A 16,746-nucleotide genomic window follows, 5' to 3' on the forward strand; every position below is an offset into this window, starting at 1 on the left:
ACCTCGACACCAGACTGCAAACGTCTCCATCAGAAATGTGATCATGTTTTGAGGTGTATTTGAAACAAGTGAACATAAACAGGAAGACAAGACGGTTTGACTTCTTTCAGAACAATTTCACTTGTTAAAAATTTTGACAGAAGCCGTTTTAGACACATGCGAAACTACATCCATGAAGAGGAAAAACGCAGAGTCCAAAAATAACCGATAATTTCTAATAATGTTAAGTAATTATAAGCATTTTTTGATTAACCTCATGGGTTTATTCTGGCCCCCTATCAAATATTTCATGTCCCACCACTGGCCTGCTGCCCAGGGGTTAGTAACCTGTGTTTTAGTCCATCCAGACACAGCTAAATGATGTTCTGCAAATATTTTGAAACTTCAGTTACTTTCCCAGCCCTCATTACCATTTGGCTCTTCCTGGTGGACTGAACGGTGCTGCATCATGTGGCACTTAAGGTTTTATGGCTGACTAAAGGTTGAACTTCTTGCTTTGCAGTAACAACACTGTAGAGCAGACAGGATGTCAGGGCTCATTTTATCAACCCACTTACTTAATGTAGGTGAGAGCGTTGCCTTCTGGGAAGTCGTACGGGTGTCGTTTCCTGAACACATGACCCACACGGCTACAGGGAAGAATCTCCAGGCTTCCTCCACATAACCACACCCGGAAAGAGAGTTCTGCAGGAGAACATACGCGCTGATGAGGCCAAGAATGTAGCTGTCTGAAGTGGTGTCTGTCTGTCTGTGGGTCTGTGAACCTGTCTCTCTCTGAACTACAGTCTGATCTAATCATCACAACACTGGCCTGACCGGGTTCACCGGCTACATTTTTCATGCAGCAGATGGCTATAACTTGTAAATCAGCAGTAAGAAAGCTGTTGTAGCTGATAATTTAACGCTCTGCAGCATCGCAAATCTCAGGGACATGTTTCGCATTAAGGAGCGCATGCTGCTGAACATGCTGATAAACCTCTGCAGCATCGAAAAGCATCTGCAGTCATCTCGAGCCAGGCGGGCCTCGACATGACTAAACACATGGAACTATAACATCCAGTGTAGCTGTTATGTTTAATTTCATGACAGTCTTTTTTCACTGGAATCGGGGTGACAAATAAGCAGCCTTCCCTATGTTGCTGCAAACATTTTTGCAAATAAAACATTTTTGTTCCAAAACCCTGCAAACACTGGACTCTTCATTAGTATACAGTGTGTACACTAGTCTCTAATGGGGTGAATCCACTGGCCCTCACTGAGTTTAAATTACATACAGGCATTTGGTTCAATATTCCTATTCAATTTTTAGATTGTAAAGTAAGCGTATAATTTATCCCCCCCCCCCCCAACAACCCTTTTGGGGGGGTCATTTCATATTAAAATTCAGTGTAATAGCCTTTTAGAAAATGCCAAAGTATAATAATATGCTCACTGGAACTATAAGGATCATTAATCTCTATCAGATACAAACAAACTAGGAATATTAACGTTTTTACATTTTATGTCTGAACTTTAACAGCAAAGCAGAGCAAAGCCTGGTTTTGTGCACTTGTTTAGACATTTTGAGGAGGACGTCTGTGGAGGATGATTAATAAAAAGCAATTATTCTGATTCCAGTATAAATTCAGAGAGTTTCATCAGCGAGCTCACCAAAGTTCTCCCCTCCCCAGATGTCCATGTGGGTGTCGTACTGGCCCAGGTGGTTGAACCAGCTTTTGTCCATGACAAAAATCCCACCAGCGATGACAGGAGTCCTGCACAGTGGGGAGGAAAGGAGTCATGTACATTCCTGCACCTACAGTGGTGTGAAAAAGTGTTTGCCCCCTTACTGATTTCTTATCTTTTTGCATGTTTGTCACACTGTAATGTTTCAGATCGTCAAACAAATTTATATATTAGTCAAAGATAACACAAGTAAACACATCATGCAGTTTTTAAATGAAGGTTTTTATTATTAAGGGAAAACAAAATCCAAAACTATAGATCCCTGTGTGAACAAGTGTTTGCCCCCCTGTCAAAACACTGGTTTATCGCACCTGAGTTCAATTTCTCTTGCCACACCTGTTCGCAATCAAGAAATCACTTAAATAGGACCTGCCTGACAAAGTGAAGTAGACCAAAAGATCCTCAAAAGCTAGACATCATGCCGAGATCCAAAGAAATTCAAAAACAAATGAGAAAGAGAATAATGGAGCTCTATCAGTCCGGAAAAGGTTATAAAGCCATTTCTAAAGCTTGGGGACTGCAGAAACTTACAGTGGTGTGAAAACGTGTTTGCCCCCTTACTGATTTCTTATCTTTTTGCATGTTTGTCATACTGTAATGTTTCAGATCATCAAACAAATTTAAATATTAGTCAACGATAACACAAGTAAACACATCATGCAGTTTTTAAATGAAGGTTTTTATTATTAAGGGAAAACAAAATCCAAAACTACAAAGCCCTGTGTGAATAAGTGTTTGCCCCCTAAACCTAATAACTGGTTGGGCCACCCTTAGCAGCAACAACTGCAATCAAGCGTTTTCGATAACTTGCCATGAGTCTTTTACAGCGCTGTGGAGGAATTTTGGCCCACTCATCTTTGCAGAATTGTTGTAAGTCAGCCACATTGGAGGGTTTTCGGGCATGAACTGCCTTTTTAAGGTCATGCCACAGCATCTCAATTGGATTCAGGTCAGGACTTTGACTAGGCCACTCCAAAGTCTTCATTTTGTTTTTCTTCAGCCATTCAGAAGTGGACTTGCTGGTGTGCTTTGGATCATTGTCCTGCTGCAGAACCCAAGTTCGCTTCAGCTTGAGGTCACAAACGGATGGCCGGACATTCTCCTTCAGGATATTTTGGTACACAGCAGAATTCATGGTTCCATTTATCACAGCAAGTCTTCCAGGGCCTGAAGCAGCAAAACAGCCCCAGACCATCACACTACCACCACCATATTTTACTGTTGGTATGATGTTCTTTTTCTGAAATGCGGTGTTACTTTTACGCCACACATAATGGGACACACACCTTCCAAAAAGTTCAACTTTTGTCTCGTCTGTCCACAGAGTATTATCCCAAAAGTCTTGGGGATCATCAAGATGTTTTCTGGCAAAACTGAGACGAGCCTTTATGTTCTTTTTGCTCAGCAGTGGTTTTCGTCTTGGAACTCTGCCATGCAAACCATTTTTGCTCAGTCTCTTTCTTATGGTGGAGTCATGAACACTCACCTTAACTGAGGCAAGTGAGGCCTGCAGTTCTTTGGATGTTGTTGTGGGGTCTTTTGTGACCTCTTGGATGAGTTGTCGCTGTGCTCTTGGGGTAATTTTGGTCGGCCGGCCACTCCTGGGAAGGTTCTCCACTGTTCCATGTTTTCGCCATTTGTGGATAATGGCTCTCACTGTGGTTCGCTGCAGTCCCAAAGCTTTAGAAATGGCTTTATAACCTTTTCCGGACTGATAGAGCTCCATTATTCTCTTTCTCATTTGTTTTTGAATTTCTTTGGATCTCGGCATGATGTCTAGCTTTTGATGATCTTTTGGTCTACTTCACTTTGTCAGGCAGGTCCTATTTAAGTGATTTCTTGATTGCGAACAGGTGTGGCAGTAATCAGGCCTGGGTGTGGCTAGAGAAATTGAACTCAGGTGCGATAAAACAGTGTTTTGACAGGGGGGCAAACACTTGTTCACACAGGGATCTATAGTTTTGGATTTTGTTTTCCCTTAATAATAAAAACCTTCATTTAAAAACTGCATGATGTGTTTACTTGTGTTATCTTTGACTAATATATAAATTTGTTTGACGATCTGAAACATTACAGTGTGACAAACATGCAAAAAGATAAGAAATCAGTAAGGGGGCAAACCCTTTTTCACACCACTGTAATTCACTCTTATTTAGAAAGCCAGTTTGTTACTAATGGAGGAAAATATGTTATCATCAAATGAGCTTTGGAAAGGTTTTTCAAGCTTTTGAATTCCACAGGCCTTAGACTTTACATTATAAAGGCACCAAAGTGGAGCTGTTGTCATGGGAAAACAACAAATCAAAGTAACTGAGCATAAACTCCTATGTTGTCACCTTTATTTGCCATTTGCCATTATTTGTGGTACAATTCCACAGGTTCAGAGCGCCCCAGGCCACAGGTACTACAGTATGTCTTAGCTGAACTGTACATATATGTTTGAGGATATGTACCACAAAAGCATAATATCAACTAATCTAATAGGGGCTTTGAGGTGGGTCCTGCTTTTATAGCAGCTGGGGAAGCTTAGTCTAAATCCAGTTCTTTGACCTTATTATTGCAGTTTTGTGCTAATATGTTGCATATTTCTAAAATATTCTGAGTTTCATCACATTACCATTCTACAAACTGGGAGCCAGTTTGACTTTTTTATGTTAAAATACTAACAGTAAACAGGGAGACAGAAGAACATGCAGGGAGTCACAGCCCAGCTGTAGTCAGGTACAGCCTGGCAGCAGACTGTTTCCCCTTTAAGCCATGTTGTTTTAACATGTGCCACAACAGTATATTTTGCAGTACATCAATGCATGGTCATGATATTTCATACCTATACGTAGTATATGTATACATACAGTATGTGCCATAGTACTGGGGATCAATACTGTGGCACTATGCTTCTGTACCCCATAAAGGAAGAGGACTGAGGGCAATGTAGACACACCTGATTGGCTGTGTGGGGTCACTTCTCGCCAGTTTCTGCTCAATGGGAATCTGCTCCCATTTGAAGTGAAGGCTCCAGTCAAATCCTGACAAAAAGACAACAGGAGAGAGAGGAAGTTAAATCAGGCAAATGACTTTGAATTAAATTAATTACATTTAATTTACACCCACTTTGTGGAGACATTAGACCTCAGGCAGCTAAGAAGACAGTTATGAGTGTCCTGCTGATTGTGGCCAAACAAGTTTGTTGATTTCACCTTATGGGTTCTATTTCCTGCCAACACAGAGCCGACGTAGCTTCAGATGCAGTTTTTACACAGTTTTTCTTGTCTATTTTCTGCTGTGTTTGGTATTTTCCTGCCATGAATGACTATGTGCACGCTGAGGTTACGGTGGACATTTTAACCCGAAGTTGAGTTTGCTACTCCGACTATTGCAAATAAAGGTTAATGGCAAATTTCATAACAGCAATCAAGGCTAGGAGCGACAAATATATTTTTAATGTGTTTTTGTAGTGTATTTCAACAGCCACACCAACTTAAAATAAACCCTTAAATCCACAACTGATCTGCCAGAATTCACTGTGTAAAGTATATTGTGAAATTGTCTGAATCATAAAATGTGTGGCAATTTAAAAAGATTATTTTCAAATAAGATACACAAACTCAGTATGTGACTAGATATGAATATGGTGTGAGTTGGCGTGCACCAGGACAAACCATCTGTCCTTAAGCTGTGAGTAAATAACACTGGTGACAGGACCAGAGTTGTTCTCTCTTCCATGCACAAAAGCTGGTCAGTCATATTAGCAGAGTGAATATTTATTTGCAGTACTTGTACAATAAATAGTTTTCTCTTCAGGAATGGAGTACGTAACTGGTAGGAGAAAAAGATGTGGGGGAAGAATGTGTCCTCGCTACATACAGTATGTCCATAGATGTGGTGACTGCACCTCACGGACATTAGATCGGTTTCCTGATGTGAAAGCTTTGACTGAGCCGCTCCAGAGTAGCCATCAGTGACATCAGTCAAAGTCAGGTGCCTTTAAAGGAGGTGGCAGGAGCTGGTCTGATTGGCCACAACTCCAGTTACTCATAATGTACTGTATTTTTCCCATTAATAATTCAGCCTCTCTCTCATGTTGAAGCTGCAAAAGAAATTGTTTACACTCATGCTGGGCTCTGGGCCCTATTTCAGAAAAAAGAAAGGGCCTGCTATTCACTCCAATCATAGTAACAAGCTTGATTCATGGTTGTTGAATTGTTCTGACAGAGACCGTGATGTCATATAACGGGGGCTTTCCCTGGCTGCAGCTGCATGTTGTCAACTGTAACTGTGCGTGATCTGTGTTGTCCTGACCTCCTCTCAAATCAGCAGAGGCAGCCAAGTAGGCAAAGTTATCCAGGCTGATGACATCGATGATGGGGCTGACCACTCGAGTGTGGTCCTGCATGGGAAGAGAAAGACAGGCATTATCACTGACACAGCTTTTAGATGTGATTGGACATTTTATATTTGAACTAAGTCAGCAGAGAGACAGACAAAATATGGGGAGAGGGTTATTTTTATTATTCTTATTTTTTTATCTCAGTAGTTTATGTCCAGGAAGCATGAATGAAGACTTCTCAGTTAAGGTTTTGTAGTTGTTCCGCTTAAATTCTCAATTGTATGTGCTTTTATGAGGTCTGTCACTTTTTATCTTTGTGTTCATGTTTTTAGATTAATTTATTTCCTTTTTCTTCCCTTAAGGTTTTTAAAAATTCAGCCATCAAGCTAACACACCCTGTCGCTCTTTCAGTTAAGGAATGTGATTTGCCTAAAACCACAATACTGTATATCAAACTTACTAAAGTGTCGATATCCAGTTGAGTGGTACAGTATGTACGTGTACTTATTTGATTGGTTATCTTTTTAAAATTCTCTTTGCCGTGTTTTTTTTTTTTTTTGATGACCCCAATAAATCCGACAAGCTGATATGCGTTGATCTGACTGTAAAGATATTTTGACACTGCGAGTTTTGACAGACTGATCAATTAATAGCACATAATTTCCAGATCTCTAATTTCAGCCGATGTAGTCTTTCAAAACTGAAATATTGCAAAATAAACTCAGTGAACTCATCCACTGTGTCTTGCACTGGATGGAAATAATAATGTATGTACATGACTCAGTGTCTTTTACTCATTAGCCTTTGAATTCCTTACAGGATTGTACATCTGACATGCAACATCTGGCTAAGCTAATAGAGAGGAATGTGTACCTAAAGCACACAGCTGGAACATTTAATGAAATATTCAGGGTCAAGTGAAAATTCAGCAAAATAGTTACGTTTTCTTTGTGAGGATCAAGAAAATAAATCACAGGTATGGCATTAATGATTATTAAATATTAGCTCATGCTCTATGGAGAATTAGTCACCCAGTGGAATATGTGACTAACAGACAGGTTTGATGATGACCTGACTGACTCTAATGATCACTGGAACAGCATACATTACTTTTTGTTAAAGAAAACGCCTGAAGAGTAATGAAAAAGGAATGCCCAGAACATAAGCAATACTGAATGTGCCAAACATCCCCACCCAGAGCTCATGAATTCATAAGAAACGAGCTCTGAATCCCACTGGAGACATAACATGAGCCCAAACCTAAACACAGCAGAGGAACAGCTGATCGCTAAGAGTTTGCGTGGCCATGTGGGAGCGCTGTCTACATCTGTGTGCGACTGTGCGTCTATGCCAGCACTGCCATTTACCCACAAAGCATCTGTGTGTGTGTGTTCGGGTACTTGGGCACTTGAACAGCTTAGCTTCGGGATAATCCAAATGAATGTTTCCAATTACAGCCATCCATTTCTTTACTCAGAATTCAAACCCATCATGAGCACCACAGAGTGTTGGGGATGACATTGCCAGAGAGCAAATTGGAAAGTGATGCACTCAACAGCTTTAAGCAATAGACATTTATTTGGTTTTTAATGAGCCTCTGTGATTTGGTAACGCACAAAGACGCTGCGCTTCCAAAATGCAACATGCCACTGGTGATGTCTCACTGTCACTGTTGTGCTTTGTTTTTGTCTATGAATTTATGAAAATGTTGGTTTACTGGGATTTGTAGCTAACATCTGGCTGCTTTAAATATCACTGATAAGCAAATTTAAATGTGTTTTTCTATGCAAAACACATTACATGGCTTTTGGAAATCAATAAAATGACTTAGATGAAGACTGGAATAAAAAAGGGAAGCTGAAAACTGAATAAAACGCTTTATCTTCCATAAATGAAAATGTGTTCTGTGCACAATGTATTTCACAGTTTTCATACACCAGTTGATGGTGTTGAGAACACTATTCCTTTACTTCATCACTCAGTAATGTCACATCAGTGTCTGAGTAGCAGACCAACAGCGGACACACTGTCCAGCTGAGGCTAAAGGCCAAAGGTCAGATTACTAATGACTACTGTACATCCTTATTACGCATTCACTGGAGACATTTAGTGATGTGGTACAGGTCAGACTGTCCATGATTCCACCTTAATATGATTTGCTTAGTGGAACGTTAGTGCTTTGTATCACATTAGCAGTAACAAGAGAGTTTTGCTGGATTGACAAATTTACTCGTTAGTCAGCTAACGCTAACTTTGGAGCGGAGGCTGCAGTTTGATGCAACCAAACATCCGTAGTTTACACTGTTGCTAGGAAACAGGATGCGATGAGAGGGGCAAAGAGCGGTCAGGAGCGGCTTATGGTGTCAGTTAGGTTTGAGTCTGAAAAGAAATTAGGGAGAGTGGCTTTAATTACTAATTAAAGCTGTTTCAATTTCTGTTTAAGTGAAACAAAAAGCATAAATAATATGTTGGATTAAAGAACATTCTGCACAGTGATCTTCCCTTAGTATTCCTGCACTCAGGGGCTTTATGAATGCAGGGATGTGGTCTCAGGAAGATTAATGAATCCAGGACCGGGTGCAGCCAGGCCAAGGAGCTGGGGAATTATTACTGAGCCCAGTGCTCTCATGAATGCAAGACTAAAAGATTTTGATGTAAACCGGATGAGTCACAGCTGCCCAGAGCCAAGGATGAGTGTTTGGACACACAAACACAATGTGACTACACTCGCAATGTGTCTTCTGAATAAAATAGTAAGAGTTGCACACAGTTAAGATTTTAGAATATGTGGTTTGAATATAAGTTTTTGTTGATGGGCTAACATCTGGTGTTCTTTCTGAACAAAATAAAATTTCCCAAAATGCTGAACTATGCTTTTAATTACATGGCAATGTTGTGTCTAGTATTTTCTGCACATTGACAGGACTACACACCTGGATGCTAGACACTAAGCAGTTGCTAAAAAGCAGATGAGGAAGAAAACAAAAACTAGAGAAAGCTCAGTGTCTGTGAATAAATGGTGATTTGAATATAACATGGTGAATCACCGCAGTGCTTCGTGAAACCAGAGGGGAAAAGAAGAAATGAGGCGACGCGCTGGAGGCTGCTCTGTCTGAGAGCTAGTGGAACACACAGAGGAGAAATATGAAGTGAAACAGCTCCTGCTACAGTCAGTGAAAATGTTGGTTTTTGACGGGGAATGGCAGCGGATTCAGGGAGCAGGTGTGCTGGTTAGAGCCCAGTCTCAGGTTAGTAATACCAGGGGAGGGAAGAGGGAGCCAGCAAACAGCCTATTACTCATTGGTAAATGATGGCCTCTCGCGTAGTTACTTCTCTCTTCATCAAAATGCCAGACATTCATGTCTCAGTAAGTGCACACGTTCATCTCTGCAGATGTCTCTAAATGCATGCATTTACATACTGCGTGCACTTCACTTGAATGACTTGGAAATGATGGTTCACATAGACCTACCGGTGAAATTAAAATGGCAGAAGAAAACTGGAGAGCGGATAGTTTTGCTTTTCATCCCCCTCACACTGTTGTTTTAAATTGCAAAAAGCATTCATGTGTGGATGTGATGGAAGTGTCCCTGTGGGCTGCATAATGTAATCTGTAGGATGTGGTGAATAAGGAGAATCTGCACAAAAGTGCTTGTGAGTGTTTTTGATGATAAAAGAACTCAGCATGCAACTGCAACAACACAAAAGAGACCAACTGTCAGGAGAATGGCACCATACTTTTTCCAGCGGTGGCAGAGCAGAGGGCAACATCTGTTATAGTACGGATTAAATTTTGGCAGAACAAAAGGAGTGTTTATTTAACAGTGCCGACATGTTACATCATAGTCAATAAAACCTACCCTGAAAAGGAGCAAAATCCCCTGAAGCGTTGCATCACAGCAATGTTTCAGCTCCAAAATACTTGGGTTGTGACTCTGTGTGTGTGTGTGTGTGCGTGTGAGAGAGAGCTGCATGTATTAAGTGTCTAACTGGACAGTGTGAATGACGGCAGGCTGTGAGCCGGTGGGTCTGTACCTCCTTGACTCGCTGGATCATTGGCTGCAGCCAGTCTGCGTTGACTTCACAGTGGCTATCCAAGAAGGTCAAGATGGAGGCCAAGGCTGAGTTGGCTCCTCGCACACGTGATCGGATCAGACCTGAAGGAAACACAAGGCAGTTGTGACAGTGACCTTTGAACCCAGCCCAACATCTAAAGCTTCATTTGATGCTGCTTCATTGTGCATGTGTCATTGTTGGTGCCTAATGCAGTAAATGTGCTGCTAAAGCACAGTGTGGGTCACTATTAAAGACGGCGCTCTGCTGATTTAACATGTAAGTCACTTGTCCTAAAAAGAAATGTATACTCCACAAGGTTTCCATGCATTGTTCCCACTCTCCGTTTGTCATACTGATATCCCCACCTCCTCTGCCTTGTCTGCTTCTAATAAATCCATTCTTATTTCTTTGTTTTCCAGCAGCTGCATGTGATCAGATGTGAAGGTGTTGCTTCTGGTTTGCATGTATGGGTGGAGGAAGTGATTATAAAAGTGAAGTTCTTCCAGATGGCTGGTGTTCTGGGATACTACTAAGGCAACTGGTGACAAAAAATGGGTCTTTTCAATAAGAAATTTCACCTTGTTTTATTGTTGAACAGAAGGAAGCTGTTGATCAGTGTTTACAAGTGATGTTTTTAAGTGGCTGAAGACGTCTCTGCTGCAAAACTCCACTTAAACTAGGATTACAGCAACAAATATACAAACAACCCAAACAACACAGTTGACCTAGAAATGCAAGGTGCATCTCCAGTGGTCGTTTTTACAGAGAATCTCATGTGTTTCTGGGATACCGGTACTTATTTAGATTTGACTTGTAATTTGCAAAGATTTCACAGAACAAACATAAAACTGGATTAGTCAGAAGTAGACACTAGAATGTGTCTCAGGTTTTGTCCCAGTAAACACTTTCAATTGCTGGTTGTGTGAAGAAGAAAGTGGCAATTTGGAACTGAGAAACTATTTTAAAGGAGATCAAATGAAGAACAGAATTAGAAGCAGGGAACAGAAGTCTTTCTTGATAAGTGTGGCGACAGTTGAAGTGATTTTCACTCGTCACCAGGATCCAAGGAGGAGGTTAATTGTCTTTTGACTACATTTTGTTTCCTGTAGCATTTACAGTTAATTAAAACGATACAACTCTTCATCATCAACAGTTTTGTTTCAAAGTCAAAGATCATTAAAATAACACAAACCGGTCAAATTGTTTGAAAAGTCAATTGTACTATCTTCACAGAAAACAGCCTGGAGTCTAACTTTAACATGATTAATTGTATCCATTAAGTTTATCTATTTTAGACTTGATGCTTGATGAAGAGGTGGTGTTTCTCAGACTAATTCATTTTTGAACAGCTCACAGCATCAGCAGAGATAATAACACACAGCAAACAATGTGCTGCATGAAGCTTCTCCAAACAAACGCATCTAACTGGGATGAAGAGACTCTGCTCAGTGTTGTAGCCTGGTAGTAAAGGATCACATCGTTTATACATAAAGGCACAGAACACTGCAACACATCCTTACTAGAAATACCGTCTTAAATCGTAGTGAAAGGTGTTCCTTCTCAACCTTTGTTTAACTGGGATGTATGCTTGAATCGAACACTTTCACATTTCTCAGCAGCGAGTGATGCCTGTGGATGGGCCCAAATGTCACAGGGTAAGTTCAGGCACCACTCAGGCATGACCTTATGTCAAACAAATCACTCTTATGTGAAGAAATAATAGTATTTGTGAAGCACCATTCATGCTAATGATACAGGGCAAGGTGATTAACACAAAAAATAAAATAAAACAGGTGAAAATAAACAGGATCACTACATTAAATTAGCAAGAGTTGCCATTCATTTGGAGCCATGTTTCCAGCCAGAAAAAGCTGAAAACAACAATAATGAGAGTGCTGAGAGTGAACTCGTACCTCAAAGCTGCAGGTCAGAAATGTAAAACAATGAACTGACCAACACTAAAATGCTACATAGACCTGAGGGCAGCGAGTGGCCCTTTTCACACACACAGCCAAAAATATTGACTACGCCTTAAACAGTTTGTTGAATTCATTTTCAGTTACAGTCAAATATTTATTGGCAGGGTATTTCACACAGCTGTCACTGTAAGAACAGCTTGTTTCCTCACACTTGTTTGTTGTGACCGTGGGCACGTTTAACGCTCCACTGCTCGATGACCTCGGGCAGCAGTTTGACGCATTAAACAGAGAAAGTCAGTTATGCCTGAAGGTGTGACACCATCAACTAGCTGTGTGAAGTACTGTGAGAATAAAATCTATTTTAGCCATCACAGGACACTTGAAGCTGCATTTCGTGCTGCATCCAGCTAAAAACATCAGTAGTTATTCTACATTTTACCTTTCAAATGTTGACATATAAAACTTTATTTTGTGAGCTGGGCTATGAGTCTACCTTACAATCAAGCTTGAGCTCACTTCAGCTTACGTACTATGGCTGCCAGTCAGGAATCCAAACGCTAATGTTTTGTCAGCATATGGCTCATAAGCCCAGACAAAGCTTTAGCCTGCAGTGAGAGCAGCAATACAGGCAGCAACCTGAATAATCATTGTTAGGCATCCAAAGGAATCGGCAGCACAAGTCCTTCTGGCTTTAGGTTTGGCTCAGCTTTACTGTTTTGTACATTGAAGATTTAAAATCAAAGATTAAATGATTCAATTCTGAAAAACTGGATGGAAACAAACAATTCTTGCATGTTTTTCCATAGTTTGTGGTTTCAACAGGGACAAGATTTACAACTTAGTGTATTTTAACTGCTCACAAACTGTATTCTTTGTCTATTTACGTATTTTATTGGCTTTTTTTTAAATGTGAAACTGTTTAAATTGCCAAAGTCTAGAAAAACAAATAACCCTGACTGGCCTTAATTTTTTTTCTTTAAGATATGTGACACAAAATCTTCATGTTGCTTAAAAAACAAACCATCCACAGCCCCTTGCAGCTCAGTCTCTTTCCCAATAAAATCCTCTGCCTGCCCGCCCCCCCCGTAGCTCCACACTCACCCTCTCTCCTGCCGTTCCTCAAGCAGCGCACTTTGGGGATCTGAGAGAGCAGCTGGCAGTCCTCAGCTGGAGGAAAGCAGAGGAGATGGGACGTTATGGTGGGAGGAGAACACACACTGAGAAAACCATGTCTTCTCATTGCCTTGACTCACACTGTGTCACTCGCACAAACCCACACATATGCCAGAGGGCCACACTAACATGGATTTAGTACACTCAGACACATATAAACACACAAGTACTCAGTTACACCGACACTTTCACCAAAATATTAGTATGAGCTAAACGCATCACATTCAAAGACTGCTGCATTACACTGCTGCAAATAATCAAACACACACACACACACACACACACACACACACACAAGCTACTCTGCACAGCTCTGAGTGTCTGAGTGCTCAAACAAAAGAGTTTTATTTCACTAGATGATTCAATTCAAATCCTCTTTCCATAAACAAATCCAGTCTATTCCTATCATTCACCCCCTTTTTCTTCATGAGCAGTGTCTGGCACACACCTATTGTTGACGTGCACAGCATGCAGACACGGGTACACACACACACAACCTTGAGAAGATTAGCATTAGCAGCAGCGACCAAGTGTGAGCTAGCTAAAGGACTGTGGGTAGATCAAACAGCCAAACACCCCCCCCACCCCAGCAGCGGCACAGCTCACGGAAACAAATATGATCTTTGATTAAATTTGTTGTGTGTACAAACCTGCTTGCTTCCTTATGAGGCGTTGTATCACCAACTAATAATGAATGCCTTTGCCTTCTTTTAATCTACTATAAAAATCTACTTACAGATGAAAATGTGCCTTTTGGCTAATTCTGACGCATCTCCATCTTTGGTGTTAATATGTATAGTCCCTGTCAAATAAACTAATAAAGAAAGAAAACTGATGTCAGTGATACAAAGTTGGAGTGGATGTAATTTGGGCTACACCTTATATAATTTCCTTTAGTACAACACATTGAATTCCATTAATTTCTTTGACCCTAACGACCACTAGTGCACTGTCAGCACAAGCACACACACAGATGTTGTAACATGTTGTATTCTTGTCTCCACATTATTGGAGTCACATACTGTTGTTCGGACTTGCGGTAAAGATTACTGTCCTCGATGGAAGAGGTGTCCTTAATATTACAGCGAGCCTTAACAGGATTACACTGACCAACACCCTCCATCTACCGACAGCTCAGCTCGCACTCCCCATGCCTGTCTGAACTTCACCTGCGCTCTGGACACCGACTAAAGCTCTGTCTTAAATGTTCGGTGTTTTATTGTCCTTGTGGTCTGAAAGATAGAAAATTAAAAAAAACAAAGCTGGCAAACTCACTCGGGCTGCTTCTACAGGAATATTAAAAAAAGTTTCACAAAAGCGTGGAGGAAGAAATGCCAGAGAGAGAGAGAGAGACGTCAAAACCTGGTCAAATAAAACCTAAACTTTTTTTTTTAGTATGAACAGAGAAGAGATGACAGTGTGTTTCTGTTAGAGACATGGGAAGCCTGTTTGTTCTGAAGGTACACACATATTCAGTGCAGACAATATGAAAAGAACAGCAAACCTGGCACCTACGGTTTAAACCAGGATTTGGAAGCGAGGGTTGTGATCCCAAGCTCCCTCTGTGCAACTCCACTCTCCAAAGAAAGTTTTAACAAGCCACCAAAAAAAGTTTTATATTTTTCGCATTTCATTTGTTCCTCTTACTGTTTGTTATTTGGTCTCCATGACGATTTGCAGGCTGTCTCAGAGCCATCGCCACGTTCTTTTTTTCTTGAACTATGTTTAGTGCATTTTATGCTTGCATTAGATGTTGATGGTGGAAACTTAATAGGAGACAAGGAAGAGAGGGCCCCTGCTGGATTTGAACTAATGATGCTGTGATTCATGCTCAGTGTCATGTTCAGCTGCAGCAGGCAGCCACTGGGACGCCCAGCAAGAAGCATTCTATAGGCAAAAAGCTAAATCGGTTCATTTAAATTAGGAGTTATGTTTTACGTTGATATTTCATACGCTTTAGTTATGTTTTCTGGCCAACTAGACAATTTGAGATATTCAGATATTCACTTCACTTTTAGCTCGGCTCTTTGTCTCCACCAGCTCCTGAGGAAAACATCTCTTCAGCTTAATGTATTTATTTCTTTATTTTGCTTAAAACAGCTGCAACTGAAACTGACGCTGCCGCAGTGAGAGGAATTGCAGGAATCCAAAACAATTAGCTGGGAACTGCAGAACTAATTTTCTGTCAATCTAAGTAATTCTCTTACAAGGAGTCATGTGATCTATTGTTAATGTAAAACCATTACATCTGATTTTAGCCACCTGTGTTTAAAACATATCTGAATGAGCCTTCTCTCAACCCCCTTCTCAAATTCCTAGAAACAAACAGAGGACAAAGCTGGTTGCACAGGCTCTAACATAACTGAGACTCACGGTCGGAGCTGAAGTCATCAATCAGGATTATTTCTTGAATCAGAGATGGAGGACTTCGCATCAGGACGCTGAGGGAGAAGGGGAAAGAAACACAGAGGTCACATCAGAAGCATAAGTCAGTGTCATTGTTCCTGTCTAATCATGTGATTTGTGTTCGACTTCACCTCTTGATGGTGCGAAGAAGAGTCGACCGGGCCTCGTTGTGAAACGTGATGATGATACTCGTGGCGGGAAGGTCTGTGTCATAATTCAGAGAGGCACACCTACAGAGAGACGGGGGAGCGGGTGGTGTGTCAAATTGCCTCTGACATCTGGCACACGGTGATGAAATATCTGCTTGGTGAGCACACACAGAGTGGGCAGCCTGTTCTCCAGCTGTGATTAGCAGCTGTGCCCTGCAGAGTCGCCTGAGCATCGCTGATGTAGTGACAGGGAAATATCTGGTTGCTGGTTGCCAGGCAACAGTTGCACAGCTTTGTGACCTTCTGCATTAATCTGTTGCCTGTTGCTGGGAGCTTTAATCCCAGGTTCGAAGACGTCAGGATGAAATATCACACAGCAGTCTGTTATTGATCACCAGCTTTGTCACCATTGACTCAGACTCAGCGATGTGATATGTAAAGTGCTGAAATCTCCACAGAAAGAACTTTAACATTTAAATTGGTTTGTGTACAGTGTTTATGATTCTCCTTTAATAATTCTAGCGTATATTTTTGCTGTAGAAAAATGACACGGTCCTGCAGAAAATTGGTCACAATTGCAAACACAGCTACTGTGTAATCACCCTTAACCTACCTGTAACTAGTTTACCTGAGCTGGTACCTTATGTATTGTCTAATATTCAGTTCTATGTGCAGCCTAAGCTTAAGCTGCGTCCTTGAACTACTACAGATCAAAGTGGACAGACAGCACCTGGGCTGAGGCTCTAATCCTGCTCACCGGTAGTGTCGAGTGTCTCGGATGGCTCGCTCACTGCCCAGTCGGTCGCTCTCCTGCACGTTGAAGGCATGCTCTCTGTACGGGTCATCCCCCGGCTTCAGCTGCTTCCCTGCGAGGTAGGCCTTCTCATCGAAGCTGCCCAGCACCTGGCCCTGCTGCTCGATCTGTGGAGCCTGGGTCACCTGCAGAGGACAAAGCCAGACAGGTCCGGCCCGTGGGTTAGGCAGTATAGGC

The 16,746-nt window shown here is 41.3% G+C and overlaps 1 protein-coding gene across 1 annotated transcript in view; it reads right to left on the reverse strand.

Annotated features, from left to right (window-relative positions):
• galnt16 (UDP-N-acetyl-alpha-D-galactosamine:polypeptide N-acetylgalactosaminyltransferase 16) overlaps positions 1–16,746 on the reverse strand; it is a 33,962-nt gene that overhangs the window by 7,301 nt on the left and 9,915 nt on the right. The window contains exons 2-10 of the mRNA XM_020604186.1: positions 16,513–16,694; positions 15,738–15,836; positions 15,574–15,641; positions 13,129–13,194; positions 10,088–10,209; positions 6,025–6,112; positions 4,667–4,751; positions 1,651–1,754; positions 558–684 (exon numbers count right to left, since the gene is read on the reverse strand). Coding sequence (XP_020459842.1) covers positions 558–684; positions 1,651–1,754; positions 4,667–4,751; positions 6,025–6,112; positions 10,088–10,209; positions 13,129–13,194; positions 15,574–15,641; positions 15,738–15,836; positions 16,513–16,694 — 941 coding nt within the window. The remainder of the gene's footprint in view (positions 1–557; positions 685–1,650; positions 1,755–4,666; positions 4,752–6,024; positions 6,113–10,087; positions 10,210–13,128; positions 13,195–15,573; positions 15,642–15,737; positions 15,837–16,512; positions 16,695–16,746) is intronic.

The sequence above is a fragment of the Monopterus albus genome, unplaced genomic scaffold, assembly GCF_001952655.1.
Source record: "Monopterus albus unplaced genomic scaffold, M_albus_1.0 scaffold64.1, whole genome shotgun sequence".
In the NCBI taxonomy this organism is placed as follows: domain Eukaryota; kingdom Metazoa; phylum Chordata; class Actinopteri; order Synbranchiformes; family Synbranchidae; genus Monopterus; species Monopterus albus.